This window comes from Macrobrachium rosenbergii, chromosome 53 (genome assembly GCF_040412425.1).
Source record: "Macrobrachium rosenbergii isolate ZJJX-2024 chromosome 53, ASM4041242v1, whole genome shotgun sequence".
NCBI lineage: Eukaryota > Metazoa > Arthropoda > Malacostraca > Decapoda > Palaemonidae > Macrobrachium > Macrobrachium rosenbergii.
Window position 1 is genome coordinate 55,377,700 of NC_089793.1, and position 14,634 is coordinate 55,392,333.

The 14,634-nt window shown below is 34.6% G+C and overlaps 1 protein-coding gene across 1 annotated transcript in view; it reads right to left on the bottom strand.

Moving 5' to 3' along the window:
- The window catches only part of LOC136834167 (carboxypeptidase B1-like), a 41,530-nt gene extending 28,710 nt beyond the window's left edge, over positions 1-12,820 (bottom strand). Inside the window, exons 1-3 of the mRNA XM_067096432.1 lie at positions 12,796-12,820; positions 10,766-10,911; positions 10,355-10,439 (exon numbers count right to left, since the gene is read on the bottom strand). Of these exons, the coding sequence (XP_066952533.1) occupies positions 10,355-10,439; positions 10,766-10,911; positions 12,796-12,820 (256 nt within the window). The remainder of the gene's footprint in view (positions 1-10,354; positions 10,440-10,765; positions 10,912-12,795) is intronic.
- Positions 12,821-14,634: the final 1,814 nt, after the last annotated feature.

The following is a 14,634-nucleotide window of genomic DNA, read 5'->3' on the forward strand; positions in this document are numbered from 1 at the left end:
AGCTAGACCTTGGATAATAAGAGCTATCCCAATAGTATTATCATCGTCATCATCGTCTCCTCTAATGCCATGTGACATAAAGGACCTAATTTTTTCACTACTGTCTTTCCTGAGCTTGCGCTTCCACATATTTCCACTCATCTCAGACCTCATACCGGAAATAGAGAGGAGTGGCAAGCCATGATTGCCGACGTCCTTAGGGATATGGCCCTTGATGATGATGATGATGCCTGTATATGGCCTGTACTAATCTAACCTGCAGAGAAATGTCATTCAAAAACAAAATGGAAACTTTAAAGAGGTGTGAACAAAAATACTCAAGACTCATGGATAAAGTCTGGAAGATTATTATAAAAAAGCTTAACCAGACCACTGAGGTGACTATCAGCTCTCATAGGGCTGACCTGAAGGATTAGGATAAAATGACAAGTCTAGGCTAGAAGTCTAGCACTAGGACCAAACAGGTGACTCGTTCTGATGAATAAACGAAAATGAAAATGAAATTAAAAGCTGTAAAAAGGCATACGCTTTCATACTGGGACACACTCACAATAAATGCATTTATACTCATGTTTTCATATATACTCGATAAAAAGGTATATTAAAATTCAAAATAACTTAAGTAAAATCTTAAAATTTACTTGTTTTAAAATTCATTATACTGATTGATTGATTTTTATATTTTATCAATTAACTTACAACTTTTCATGAACATTAAAATGGGTATTAATGAAAATGTTGAAGATTCCGATAAAATTTCTTTTATTGGTCTATTTCCAAAATTTGATAATCAACTGCAAGTTATATTTTGGCCATTCACTTAGTACATGCTTAACTGTTATCAACACATTACACTCTGGGCATTTGGGAGGAGGGCCACATGGAATGTTCATTAAGTGTCCATATGTCAAATGAGTATGGCCTATTCAAAGGCGGGCCAGAATTACTTGTGTGTGTCTCTCTCTGTGATATGACGGGCTCCATTTTCTAACACTGGGTTTTATCTGTTTTAATTTATTATTTTCAGGTTCTTAATTCCATATATTTTGCCATTTACTTGCAATGATTGTTTTCATATATCTTATATAGTCACTAATATGGATGTCTACATTTGCTCTTGTCATGTGGACTGCTTCTCTAGCTGCTTTATCAGCCTCTTCATTTCCTTTAATCCCTACATGGGCAGGGATCCAATATATCTCAATATTTTTTCCCTTATTAAACAATTTATGGAGTGAAAACTTTATATTTTGTACAATATCATTTTTTTTTATTATAGCTTTGAATGGCTTCTATAGCTCTTCTGGAGTTGCTATAAATCAACAAATTATTACACAAGGTTTCTCTAATTATTTTTATGGCTGATACTATTGCACATAACTCAGCTGTAAATACTGAGGCATTATCTGGTAGAGAGAACTGATGCGTTTTGTCTGGGGATACTGTAGCATATCCCACTCCGTATTGTGACTTAGATCAGTCGGTGTGTATTGCGTAATGTGGACCTTTTCGGATTATATGTTCTAATGTATGCTGTCTATGGTATTCTGGGTTTTATGAATGACTTTTTGATAAATATTTTAAGTGTGTACAAATTTTCATTTCATTCATTGTCCAAGGAGGAGATAATTTCAGTATTAAAGGTAATATTTATATTTAGCGACTTGAACAATCTTCTAGCTCTAATTGGGAAGGGAGGTGGATGATTATTTTTAAACACATCCATTAATCCAAATAATTTTTTGGTTGGAGAATCATTTGTCTGAATTCTCAGAGCACTTTTCACTGTTACTAGCTCTCTATAAAGAGGTTGGCATTGATTGAAAAGCTCCTGAACATATTCAAAGGCCTTCATTATGAACTGAGTCTATTGTTTTCAGCGTTGCGTCTGATGCCAAACTATATATTTTGCTTCCACAATCAACGATAGACAGCACTGTTGTTTTATACAGTAAAGTAAGGGTATGTCTATCAGCTCCAAAAGTAGTGTTCGATAGTTCTTTAATTAGGCTTAATGCTCTTTTATATTTTGATTTCATGTATATTATGTGGGCTTTCCAGCTCAAGTGAGTACCAAATACTAATCCCAAAATTTTGCTGTTTGGCCAATTGGTATGGAATGATTTCTGATTTTTAAATTTATTTCTTCACCTTTTTTTCCACTTTTTATTTTTATAAAACATTACTGCTTCAGTCTTTTGTATAGAAAATTTGAAGCCTACAGATGAGGTCCATTCATCTATTTTTTACAGTAGTTTTATTGATGATTCACTCTGCATGTTTTATGCGAGATGCTGAATAATATATGGCAAAATCATCCATATACAAGTTACTTTTGATTCCGGTAGGTAGATTATTACTGATATCATTTATTGCTAAAGTAAACAGTGTGCCACGAAGGACGATTCCTTGTGGAATACCATTTTCAAGTGGAAATGTACTTGACAATACAGCATCAATTCTCACTTGAAAAGTGCGATTTGTTAGAAAGTTTTCCATAAACCTAGGTAAATGTCCACGGATGCTATTTTTATGTAATGTTTTTAATATCTCAGTGTAGTATCATATACCTTTTCAATGTCAAAAAAGACGGCTATAGTGATTTGTTTTCGTTCAAATCCTTTTCGTATGTGGTCTTCCAAGTTAGACAGAGAATCCAGTGTAGATCTGTTATTTTGTGACCCAAATTGAGTGGGAGTCAAAATTTTATTTTCTCAAATGTGCCATGTTAGTCGAGCATTTACCATTTTCTCTGGTAATTTGCATAAACAACTTGTTAAAGAAATTGGTTTGTAATTGTTTACATTACTGAGATCTTTTCCAGGTTTGGGGATAGGAATAATTATAGCTTTACGCCATTCATCAGAAAATGAATTTTGAAGCCATAAGTGGTTATAAAACTCTAATAAGTATGTCTTTGCTAAAGTTGCTAAATGGCAGATCATTTCAAAACAAATTATGTCACCTCCAAGGGCAGGTTTATTGCTGTTCAACAGAGCAAATTCCAACTCTGACAAATTAAATTTTCTACTGTAATATATATCTTCTATTGTCAAAATTTATTGTTATTAATTCTACACTATTTTTCTTTGTGGGGAAATGTTCATCTAAATTATTATCACTACTTACTTTTGCTAAATATTCTCCTATTATATTACTTATTTCTTTTGGATCAAGTATTCTTTTCCCATCTTTTATGGCATGTCTAGGTGGTTTAACATAGGGACCATTTATTTTTCAGAAATTTTCCCATATTTTTTGCATGGGAGTATTATTAGAGAGATCTGATATATATTTCCTCCATGAAACGATTTTTCCTTGAATTACTTCTCTTTTAAATTTTGCAGATATTTTGTTATATGGAGGTTTTAATGTATCAATTTCTAATAATAATACAGTCATTGTTTATAAAGTTCCTTGTAAAATCGGTAATGTTTTGTTTATTTTACTGAACTTTCTATTCAAATTATCTAATCGTCTTCCAATTTGGTGTTTTATTTTTATTAACTCGGTTAGTTTTTCAGACCATCCATGGGACTTTGTGTTTTGTTGGATAAGATTTGGGTTTTGGTATTGTTTTATCAGCAGCATTTTTAATGAAATCAACAAGAAATTTACTAGTTTCCTTATGGTCTTTTAAATATTCAAATGGTGGGATATTGCTAGTGTGGAATTCATATTACTCCCAGTCTGCTTTATAAATGTTACATTGAGGGAGTGCTTGGTGGGATTATTTTGTAATAATGAAATTAATATTGGGAAATGGTCACTTGTATGCAAGTCATCAACTGTATTCCAATCCAATCTGTCAACTATGTTTGTTGTACATAGAGTTAAGTTGATTAAGGACAATGTTCCATGTGTTTTAGAAAAATATGTGCTGATTTCGTTATCATTTATACAGCACACATCACATGAAACTATAAATTCTTCTATTTTACTTCCTGCTGTATTTGATTCTGTACAGTTACAGTCCCACATTGGGTTGTGAGCATGAGAATCACCTACTATTAATGTAGGTTCCTTGACATTATTAAGTAAATCTTTAAGTTTGTCAAAGTCATAATTTTTATTAGGTTGGTTGTATAAATTACAAATTACATAATAATCGTTTTTTATTCGTATTTTAATACTCGATATTTGCAGATCAGTAAAGTTTACAGGTACTTTGTCATAACATACTTTGTTATGTACATGCATAGCAGTACCTAAATTTCCTTCTTTCTCTCTAGATGTAGATGATAAGGTATATTTACCTATCATTGATATTGTTTGTTGACACGTTGTAAACATACTATCATTGGTTCGTATTCTTTTAGTAATCGTTGTGTTTCTCCCAGGTGTAATCTGTTCTGTGGACCATTTATATTCCACTGTATAATATAGCCATTGAAAATATTTTTTTATGGCAGTAGAGTTTTACTCTCTTTTATTTTTTTTGCATTATCTATTGGGATTTTTTCTAATAATTTACTCACGAAATTCACTTGCTTTTCTTTATAATAAATTAAGTGTTCAATGCACATGCACCCTTTTTCATGGGTACTCAAATCCATGATTTCTTTTTTCCTATATTCCATAAAATTTCTTATAATGTGTGTAATTTTTTTTTATTGCATAATTCAATGAAACAATCATTACATCCACATGCATTATCAAGTATATTTCTTTTTTCATTTGCCCTTGTACCAATTGTTGGAGAAGGAGTAATCCCTTCTCCCTTGGCATAATCATTGTTATCTGTGGTATGGTTCTCTTTCACTTCTTCAGTGTTTTCGACATCTGCCTTCATAGGTTTAACTATTATTTTAGGAAATAAAGGTATATTCTTAGCTTGTTTTTGTTTCTGTTCCTTTTTCATCTCTTTTATCTTTGGGTTAACTGATATTTCTCTAATAATAGTTGTTTTCTTTATTTTAGGTGGTGTTATCTCCAAAGGCCTTTTTTTATCTTTAATTTCTAGTCCATCATGACCCTCCTCTGTTACTTCAGTAGTAGCATCCTCCTGTGTTTCTATTTGCAGTAATATTTCAAATGAATTGGATAAAATATTATCCATCTCATTTGTACCTGTTTCTTTATTCTTTACCATTTTATTTTTTATTTCTAAATTACTAATTTCTTCTTGAGATTTACTTTTCTGCCCTCTGTTACTTCTATCTGTTTGCGTTTTTGTTTCATTATTTGCTCTAGTTATTGAAGAATATGTATGTTTCTTAGACGGATCTTGAATTCCTCTCACTTTTGATTCCAACTTAGCCTCTTTCATAGACACCCCCGTTCGTTCCTGTAATTTTTTAATTCCGTATTGTATGTATAATACATAAATTCTTTGGATCTTGCACGATGATTCTGCCCACACTTTACACACTTGGGTTCACTGCACTTCCACTGTGTGGTATGTTCAGTGGAAACACAATAAGCGCGTACCAGTTCATTACGACAATATTTTTTGGTGTGCCCATACTTACTGCAATTTTGACACTGCAGTGGTTTTGGGACATAGGGTCTTAACTCTCTATTTTGGCCTAAGATTTTTATTATTAGAGGTAGCTCTTCACCCTCAGATTTTATTTTTGCTATTTTTAGTATTTGTTTATTGCTATTTTTACGTGGTACAACATATACCTCACAATCTCGGACCTTGGGGTGTCTTTTTTTGAGAGAGTCTAATAGCATTTTCTTATCGACTGGTTCGTTGTTGTTTTCAGGAAGTACAATGGTACCCTGAATGCTGTTCAAAGTGTCGTGTTTTTTTACTTTTATGTTAATATTGTTTATATTTTCAAAGCCAAATAGTCTTCGGACTGACTTTTAGTTGTGGCTTCTATAAGCCAAGTTTTCTCCTTTATTTGTCTAAACGACATATCTGTTGTTGAATGTTTATTTAATGAATAATTTTCCAGTTTTAAAGCTGAAATATTTTGGTCATCTTTCATGGTTAGGAACCTTGACCTACTTCCACTCCCAAGGAGGGAGTCGGAGTGATTCAAGGTTGGGTCATGTCTGTATTTACTCTTTTTTGGGATTTTATAAGGTATTAAAGTTTTAATACCACTGATTTTGATTATTTGGATTATCCAGAGAATTGTCCATTTCCATGCCAGAAGATTTGCTCTGTACTGGAGCAGCGGTCGTCATCTGTGCTGGAACAATGCCATCAGGGGGCCCAGGTGTACTTGAATCTTTAAAATTACTTTTCATAAAGATGTAAGTATAAAGGAAAAAAAATTAAATAAACCTGAAAACCTTAAAAAGATATCATCAGCCTTTCATGGAGTTTATTCTTCCACCAATGGAACAAGTAAGAACCAACTCCCAAATGTTCGCTCTCTACCGTACCCCACAGGGGATGGCACAACATTTAGAGTGGCCCAAGTGTAAGCCAAACCTGCTTGCTAGGACTGACAATATTACTGGAATACAATCATCCCCACTCTAATCATGTTATGGGCAAACCAGAGAGAATGCTGAGAGTCCTATCCCTAGAACCAGACCTGCCTGGAATCCGTTTTCCAGCCCTAAAGAATAGTTCTGCCTGATATCTCCCAGGTCCGAACATTATCGGGCAGTTGATGGTCCTACCACAGTTCCCACTATTTAGCTTCGGATGTAAACCCAACCCCAGTTATGATATCTTTTCCTATTTATCAGGTCCAATAAATTTTTGCAAAAGTGGAAAATTCCGCAAAGATTAATTCAAAGAAATACAGAATGGTATATGGGACTCTTGGACTCAAACCCGGGAACAGGTTCCTGGGGCTCAAGAGCCCCCTCACCATGTCAAGGTGGCCCCAAATCGAGGGGGAAGCCTGGGAGAAGATTATATCACAAACGAAGAAGCTAAATAGAGACGTGATGTCTAAAAGCTGGAATACAGACTGAAATCTGAAATGCTGGGAGGTTAGGACATGTGGCAAAAAGGGATGGGAGCAGTTGGTCATGCAGTAGATATAAAAGTAGCAGAATAAAGACCACTGGCTTAGTCCAGAAAATGATGGAAAAAGAGCACAGATGAAGATCTAAACTAATTGGGAATTTATGAAGAATGTACACAAGACAGAGGACAGAGGAAAGAATTCATTGGTTGTCTAGCCACATTAAGAGATTCGTATGTAAAACTGTTAGTGGTGATGATGATAATTGAGGCAATCAGGGTTACTGTTCAACAGTCCTCTCATAATCATAGGTGAACTCTCCCTATGGTTGGTTCTTGTATAATGGGAATATAAATTTACATACAGATTTAAATACATAAGTGTTTTAAAACCATATATTTAAAATCTTATTGTTATTCTCCACCACAATGTCTGAAAGCAGAGGTTGATCCTCTGCTTCTTGGTCTATTGTGAAATTCACAATATATATATATATATATATATATATATATATATATATATATATATATATATATATATATATATATATATATATATATATATATATATATATATATATATATATATATATATATATATATATATATATATATATATTATATATAGGTGAAAAAAAGAAACGGGGTGTAGGTCCTACACCTGTTTCTTATTTTTCACCTGTGGTAATGTGTGATAAATGAATCACGTACAAAAGTGATATATAATATATCATATATATATATATATATATATATATATATATATATATATATATATATATATATATATATATATATATATATATATATATATATATATATATATATATATATATATATATATATATATATATATATATATATATATATATATATATATATATAAAGAGCCAGACACACAGACAGACAGAAATCCACAGAGAGGATAGATCTCTCAGCCATTTCTTTGATACTTTCCTCATGCATGCATACCTTATGCACCATAGATCCATCAACTCCTGGTGCCTTTCTATTCTTCGATCGTTTATGCAGCCTCCTACATCCCCATCAGTCACTTTCATAATCACTCTTACTCTTACAACGTTTCAGAGATGCAATTCCTCTGTCTTGTGAATTCAATAACACTTCAAAATACTCACTTCATCAGCACGGGCCTGCATGCTGTACATTAAACATGTAAGTCCCAGAAGGCAATTTGCCGAGAGTGATGACAGATTCCGACCCTTGCAGTTGGCAAGATACAAGAGAAGCTGCACAAACCGTGAGAAAGTTTGAAGTTTTTATAAGCAGAGAAAGTGAGAGGGAATGTTAATAGGAATAAATAATTTATAAGGGAAACATGAGGCCAGGATGACTGATTATTATAATGATTAAAAACTAATTTAAAGTGACCACTGAGTCATACCCAGACTTTCACAGACTCACCCAAAGGATTTGTGATAACTGAAAAATGGACCACGATGAAGTCAAAGATTATTACCAACTAAGAAGAGACCAAAGTAAAAGGCAGAAAGCAATAAGTTTTTGTAAGGATGATGGAGAAACGGATATGTCTGATCCAGTAACTGGGAGTAGGCTAGTATATCAATTTGAAAGCGAAGACAGTGGATGAGCGGTAAGGAACACTGAGTACAAAGCAAGGAAGGTAGCAGAGGCTTTGCAAAGATTTATAATAGTAGTGTTTAATGTCTGATATAACAGAAGTTGTGATGTATGAAGCTGTGATGTATGAAGAGATTATTTACCAAGTCTCCTTTATGTATGAAAAATGAAAACACTGACTTCAAGTGATGAGGTGGGAGCTTTTAGGACGAAGTGAAAAGGACTGAAAGACTGTAGCTAAAAGGTGAGTGCGGGTCAAAAGATAGGTCAGCCTGTTATCAGGCGATAATTATTGCCATGTGAGAAGACCTGACAATGTTAGACTGGTGAAAAGTGATCGCATCAATTTTGCATGCTGAGAACAAAAAATGTGTTGGAATCGAAGGGCTTGATATACAAGCAGAAGAAGAGAGAGAGAGAGAGAGAGAGAGAGAGAGAGAGAGAGAGAGAGAGAGAGAGAGAGAGAGAGAGAGAGAGAAGAATAGTGTAGTGCTTGAAGATTGGGAGCTATAGCAGAACTTTCAGCATTGGTATAAACAAATTACAAAGCAGAAGTTTTCTATGCAGCAGTTGAAAGGATGAACGTGTAGTGACTGTTGTGTGGTGGGTTTTTTGTTAGTGAGACATTTGCACTACAATGGCCTTGAAAGACAAAACAATAATATGTTCCAAGTTCACTTTTAATCACTAAGTAGGAAAACAGCACAGCTTCAGCCACTTCACAAGCAAACACAGAAGGATATTCGCAGCGCCTGCACCCTTACACAAAATGTGTCATTAGTATCTCATTTTGTATAAACTCTCTGCTTTCTGTATATTAATGTCCTTTCATACAAGAATTTTTCTTCTGTGGTATAGCCCAACATTTTTTCTGATTTTTTCTTTCTAATCCTTCTTGTATTTTCTGCATTAGACCAAAAAACTTCTAAGCCCACCTTTCACCACATCTTTATATTTCTCCACTTTGCTTCCATCCTTGCATTACTCATTCTGTGGTTCACCTTCTCTCTTATCTTAACCTAATTCATTACAGTTACTTCTAAATACCCATTTGAATTGACCGTTTCCATTCTTCCTCCATCATTTTAAAACATCAGCCATTATGCTTTCCACTCACAATCCTTTCCTTATTCCATGAACTTGCACCAAAATTTGACATTCCGCTGTCTCATTCATCAAGCCATCCATGGAAATACCAACAGGCCATCAAGACAACACACACTTGATTCATACCAGCTTTTATACCAAACCAGTAAATCTCAGATTTACATGATCTAAAATAAGTTTTTCTTTTATATTAAGTATTTCTAATCCCTTTCAGAAAATTACCTTCTACTTAATTATAAATTTGTCCCATCTAGATATATCGAAGCCTGATCAGACACCCATCTACTCTGTCATCATCAAACATCAGCATCTTGACTGTAATTCCATCAGCTCTGGATACATTTTCAATATTTGTTCCCTGCATCATCAACTGTAATATTTGCAAGAAATCTCAAATTTACATTAGCCCCTCCACAACTGCATGTTTTAAAGTGGCTTTATATCTACATAACCAAACTCTTCAAAATGCTTACTTCAGATGGCAAATCTATTTCATACTTCATCATAAAATTCCTGCACTCACAAGCCTTTCTTTTAACATTTACGCTACACCTGTGGAGCTTTTTTCTCAATAAATCTTACTAGAAATTACCCCTAAATTTTTCGTTAAAGCTCTCTTTACTTTGTCACTGACTTCTGTTAGCCTGGAAGATTTTTTTTCTTAAGCAACCTTCAACATGCAGCTATATTCCTTTCCTTGTCCCTCCCAGCAATTCAAATAAATCACTATCAAGATAATCCTTAGCACCAAGTAAGAATTAAACTTACCTCCCCACTGATATCCAAAATTTCTGTTGAGGTCAACACCAACACAAACCGAAGAAGGAGACCTGTTTTTGCGCCAGAAACGATTCTAATAAAAGATTAATTATGATGAAACTAAATATATATATATATATATATATATATATATATATATATATATATATATATATATATATATATATATATATATATATATATATATATATATATATATATATAATATATATATATATCTAAATCCATATCTAACATTTAAAAAGCTGGACATCATTTAACAGGTAAGGTTTATTAAATTCAAAGTACTGGACACAGAAGTGCAAAAACCCAATGAGCATGAAACTAGTTTATGGTCAAAGTAATCAGTTCTATGAATGGAAGCAGAATATGAACCTGTAAAATGTCAGTTCAACTTACCTGGTTCCAAGTGTAAATATATCCATCGGGATTAAGCATGGGTATTATGTGCCACTCAATACTTTTTGTAAGCGTAGCATTAGCTATAAGTTTCTTTATAACATACAAGGCAGCAGGCGGGCTAACCCATTCACGCGCATGTATACCTAAAAAGGAAACCACAAAGTCATCAGATGACAACAACAATATGGCTTCATGTATGACTGGTAAAAATGCGTACTATTTTATATCTGGTGTTGGCTTATTTACTCATCATGATAATAAATAAATGAGTAAATATGGAACTTAGGTTAAAAACTTGACTGAGACTCAAGTGTAGCGAATCCTTCAAGTTTAAAACCCAATACAGGCAATATTGCATTATGACCTCAATTTCAGAAGTTCTGGAATATTAAAATCATTCACTGCACAACAAGCTAGACTGAAATTCCATCAAACATGTTTAAAGAGTTGTGAGGAAAACTAAGTGGAGTGAAATCACCAGTGGACAAACAGACGGGTGATCTCTCTTCCCATGCATCTTTACTTGCATGCAAGACAATATGTCTCTGTGCCATGCTTGACTAGAATCCCTGCAACCACACAGGAGTCATTAACAAGGTAAATATGACAGACAGACAATCTCCCATGTGGTTCCTTCTTTATCAAGCGAAACACAATGAAGACGCGTGACAGACGAATTATCAGAACCAATACATATATTGAATTTTTTGTGGTTTTATATATTAGCCGTCCATATTCCCTGAACTGCAGAGTTCTTGCAGCCCGATAACGCCTAATCTCAAAATATCCCGAAGATGCTTAAATGCATAGAACTCTTCACCCTTGCTTACAATAAGGAAGTGCTGGTCCAGAGATGGATTACTGAGTATGTGTATGCTTCACGTATGGTTTACTCTTAGTCTAGACCAGTGGTTCTTAACCTTTTTCAATGTATGCACCCCTTTCAAATCAGCAGTCAGTTCTTGTACCCCTGAATTGCTGAAATAGAAAAGAAGTAATAATTATTGGTAAAATTCCCTCTTTCAAGCAAGTGCTATTGAAAGAGATTGCTGTATCAGCTGCAGTGATCTTGTATAGAGTCTTCTGTATTTTCCTTAGAACAGTTTTCTCTCTGTTACTACAACTGGCTAGTAACGCACCAACATGATTTTTTTCTCTTAAGCAAACCTCAACATGCAGTTATATTCCTTTCCCTTGTCCCTCTCAGCAACTCAAATAAATCACTATCAAGAAAATACCTAGCACCAAGTAAGAATGAAACTTACCTCCACACTGATATAAAAAAAAAAAAAAAAAACTGTTCACTTACATTTTTAGTAGAATACGGATCTCATTATTAAGGGCAATAATGGGCTCACCGAGAAAGGGTAAAGGAAGCAGCAGAAGAAGCATGTATTGCAATTGCTGGAGGGATACCAAGATATGTTAACCAGCAATCCAGTGAGGGCCGTTCTGAGAAAACACCCCATCAAAGTGATGTCAGATGAGCTAGTCCATTGGTTTTCAACCTTTTTTTGCCCATGGCCCATTTTTGGCTTTCCTAAATACTCATGGCCCACTGCCCTTCAGTATTGTGTAATTATGATAATAAAATTATTATAAAGCATTTTCAGAACGCTGTATTAGTTTTACATTTTAATATATGGAATTATTTTTTAGAACACTTTTTTTACTTATACAATTTCATTTATGAAAGAAACCACTGGCCAGCATTTACTGTAAATTATTTTTCATTTTTAAATACTATTTTGAGGGTGTCCATGGCATGGCCCCCCTCAGAACTGTTCATGGCCCACCAATGGGCCATGGCCCACTGGTCAGAAACCACTGAGCTAGTCAGAGCAAAAGTGTATCATTGACTTTATGCTAATTGGGAACTGATCAATGGAGAAGTTGAGGAGATGCTTGAGATGGGAATCATTGAAAGTTCAATGTTTTCATAATATCACCCAGTAGTGACGTTGAGGACAAATGATGGATCAAACAGGTTCTGCATGAATTACCATCAACTGAATACCAAAACAAACCTATGTGAGATCCCAAGGGTATCATGGTAAAACTTCCTAATTAAGGATTTTTCACCAAGGTAGACTTGTGCAAGGGATATTGGCAGATCCTGATGGAAGAAACATCAAAGAAGACAACATTCACAATCGAAAGCGTACTTTACCAGTTCAAGAGGATGCTCTTTGGCTTAATGGACTCAGCAGTAACTTTCCACAGAATGATGAGGAAGTTGCTAGCTGGAGCCAAGAACCCTGACTATTTTGTGGATATTAAAGTGCAGAGTGAGGGAAGTATGAATATCATCCTTCGAGATGCTACATCAGATACAGCAAAATGGAATTCCATAGACACAAGGTCAGTGGAAATCCATGGACACAAGGATTACTATGGATGGAGCGAAGTTGATGAAGATCTAGGATGCAGTGTTACAAAGGACCAAGACACAAGTGAGACTGTTCCTAAGTTTACAGGCTACCAAAGTTAGTTTGTGAACAGTTATGAAAATCTTGTAGCAACTTTGACCGACCTAGTGGAGAAGAGACAACCAACCAAGGTGGAGTGGAAGGCAAAAGGTGATTAAACTGCCTGAGGCAGGCTGTAGGAAATGCATTGATGCTGCAAGTATTAGGCTTCAATAGGAATTTCATTGGGAGGACGGATGCATTGAATGAAGAACTAGGAGGCATACTACTGCAAGAACTTAGGGGTAGCATATTTCTAATTACTTTTGCAAGTAAGAAACTCAAAAAGAACGACTGCAACAACTGTACCATTTAAAAGGAGTGCCAGCAATAATATTTCCAGTGAAGATTCCAGCTGTACTTGATTGGGACATATTTCACAAAACAGACGGACCACAAGCCATTTGCATACATTCAACATAGTAGACTGAAAGCCCAAGGATAGTGAGGTTTGCCATAGCACTCCAATGCTACAAGTTTCAAGTGAAGAGCATTCCAGGAATGCTCAGTGTTGGTACACAATACCTCAGCATACTAAATTATAGAAAAATAATGAGATAATTTTACTAAACTGGGGTTGTGTTTCAAAGCATATTGCATGAAATTATTATTATTTTTCTTTTGCCTGGGTCCTCCAGCACTGCCTTCTGATGCATTTTTTTAAGAACAGGTTATTTCTTTAATTTTCTCTCATCTTCCAACAACACTGACATATTATACATTAATTTCATACATAATTTTAGTTTGAAGAATTGTTTGCTGATTGGGACAATAATAAAATGTTGCTAATCTTTACTTACATTTATAAGCATGTTAACTTTAGTTTTCTTAAAGGCTTTATGAAGTTTGTTAATTCAAGATATTTCCAGACTACCCAGGTTGACCATGAGTGAGTAATGCCTACTTACGGTAAAGAAGGCATATACCAGAATTGTTTGGAGCTCAAGGTGATTATATATCATGGTCAAGGAAGGAAATAGAGAAAAAGAGCAGAAAAACAAAGAAGGCATATATCCTCCATTCCAGTATTTCAGTTCAAAGAATCTATGACCTAGTTGGAGCTAAAGAGCCGACCCCCGACAACTAGTGTCAAGTTTGTTGGAACTAAAGAGCTGTTCCAAGGAGAAGACCCCTGACAACTAGTGTCAAGTTAGTTGAAACTAAAGAGCCATTCTAAGGAGAAGAACCCTGACAACCAGAGTCTAGTTAGTTGGAACTAAAGAGCCGCTCTAAGGAAATTACCCCCGACAACTAATGTCAAGTTAGTTGGAACTAAACAGTTGTTCTAAGGAGAAGACCCCCGACAACTAGTGTCAAGTTAGTTGAAACTAAAGACCTGTCCTAAGGAGAAGACCCCCAACAACTAGTGTCAAGTTAGTTGGAACTAAAGAGCCATTC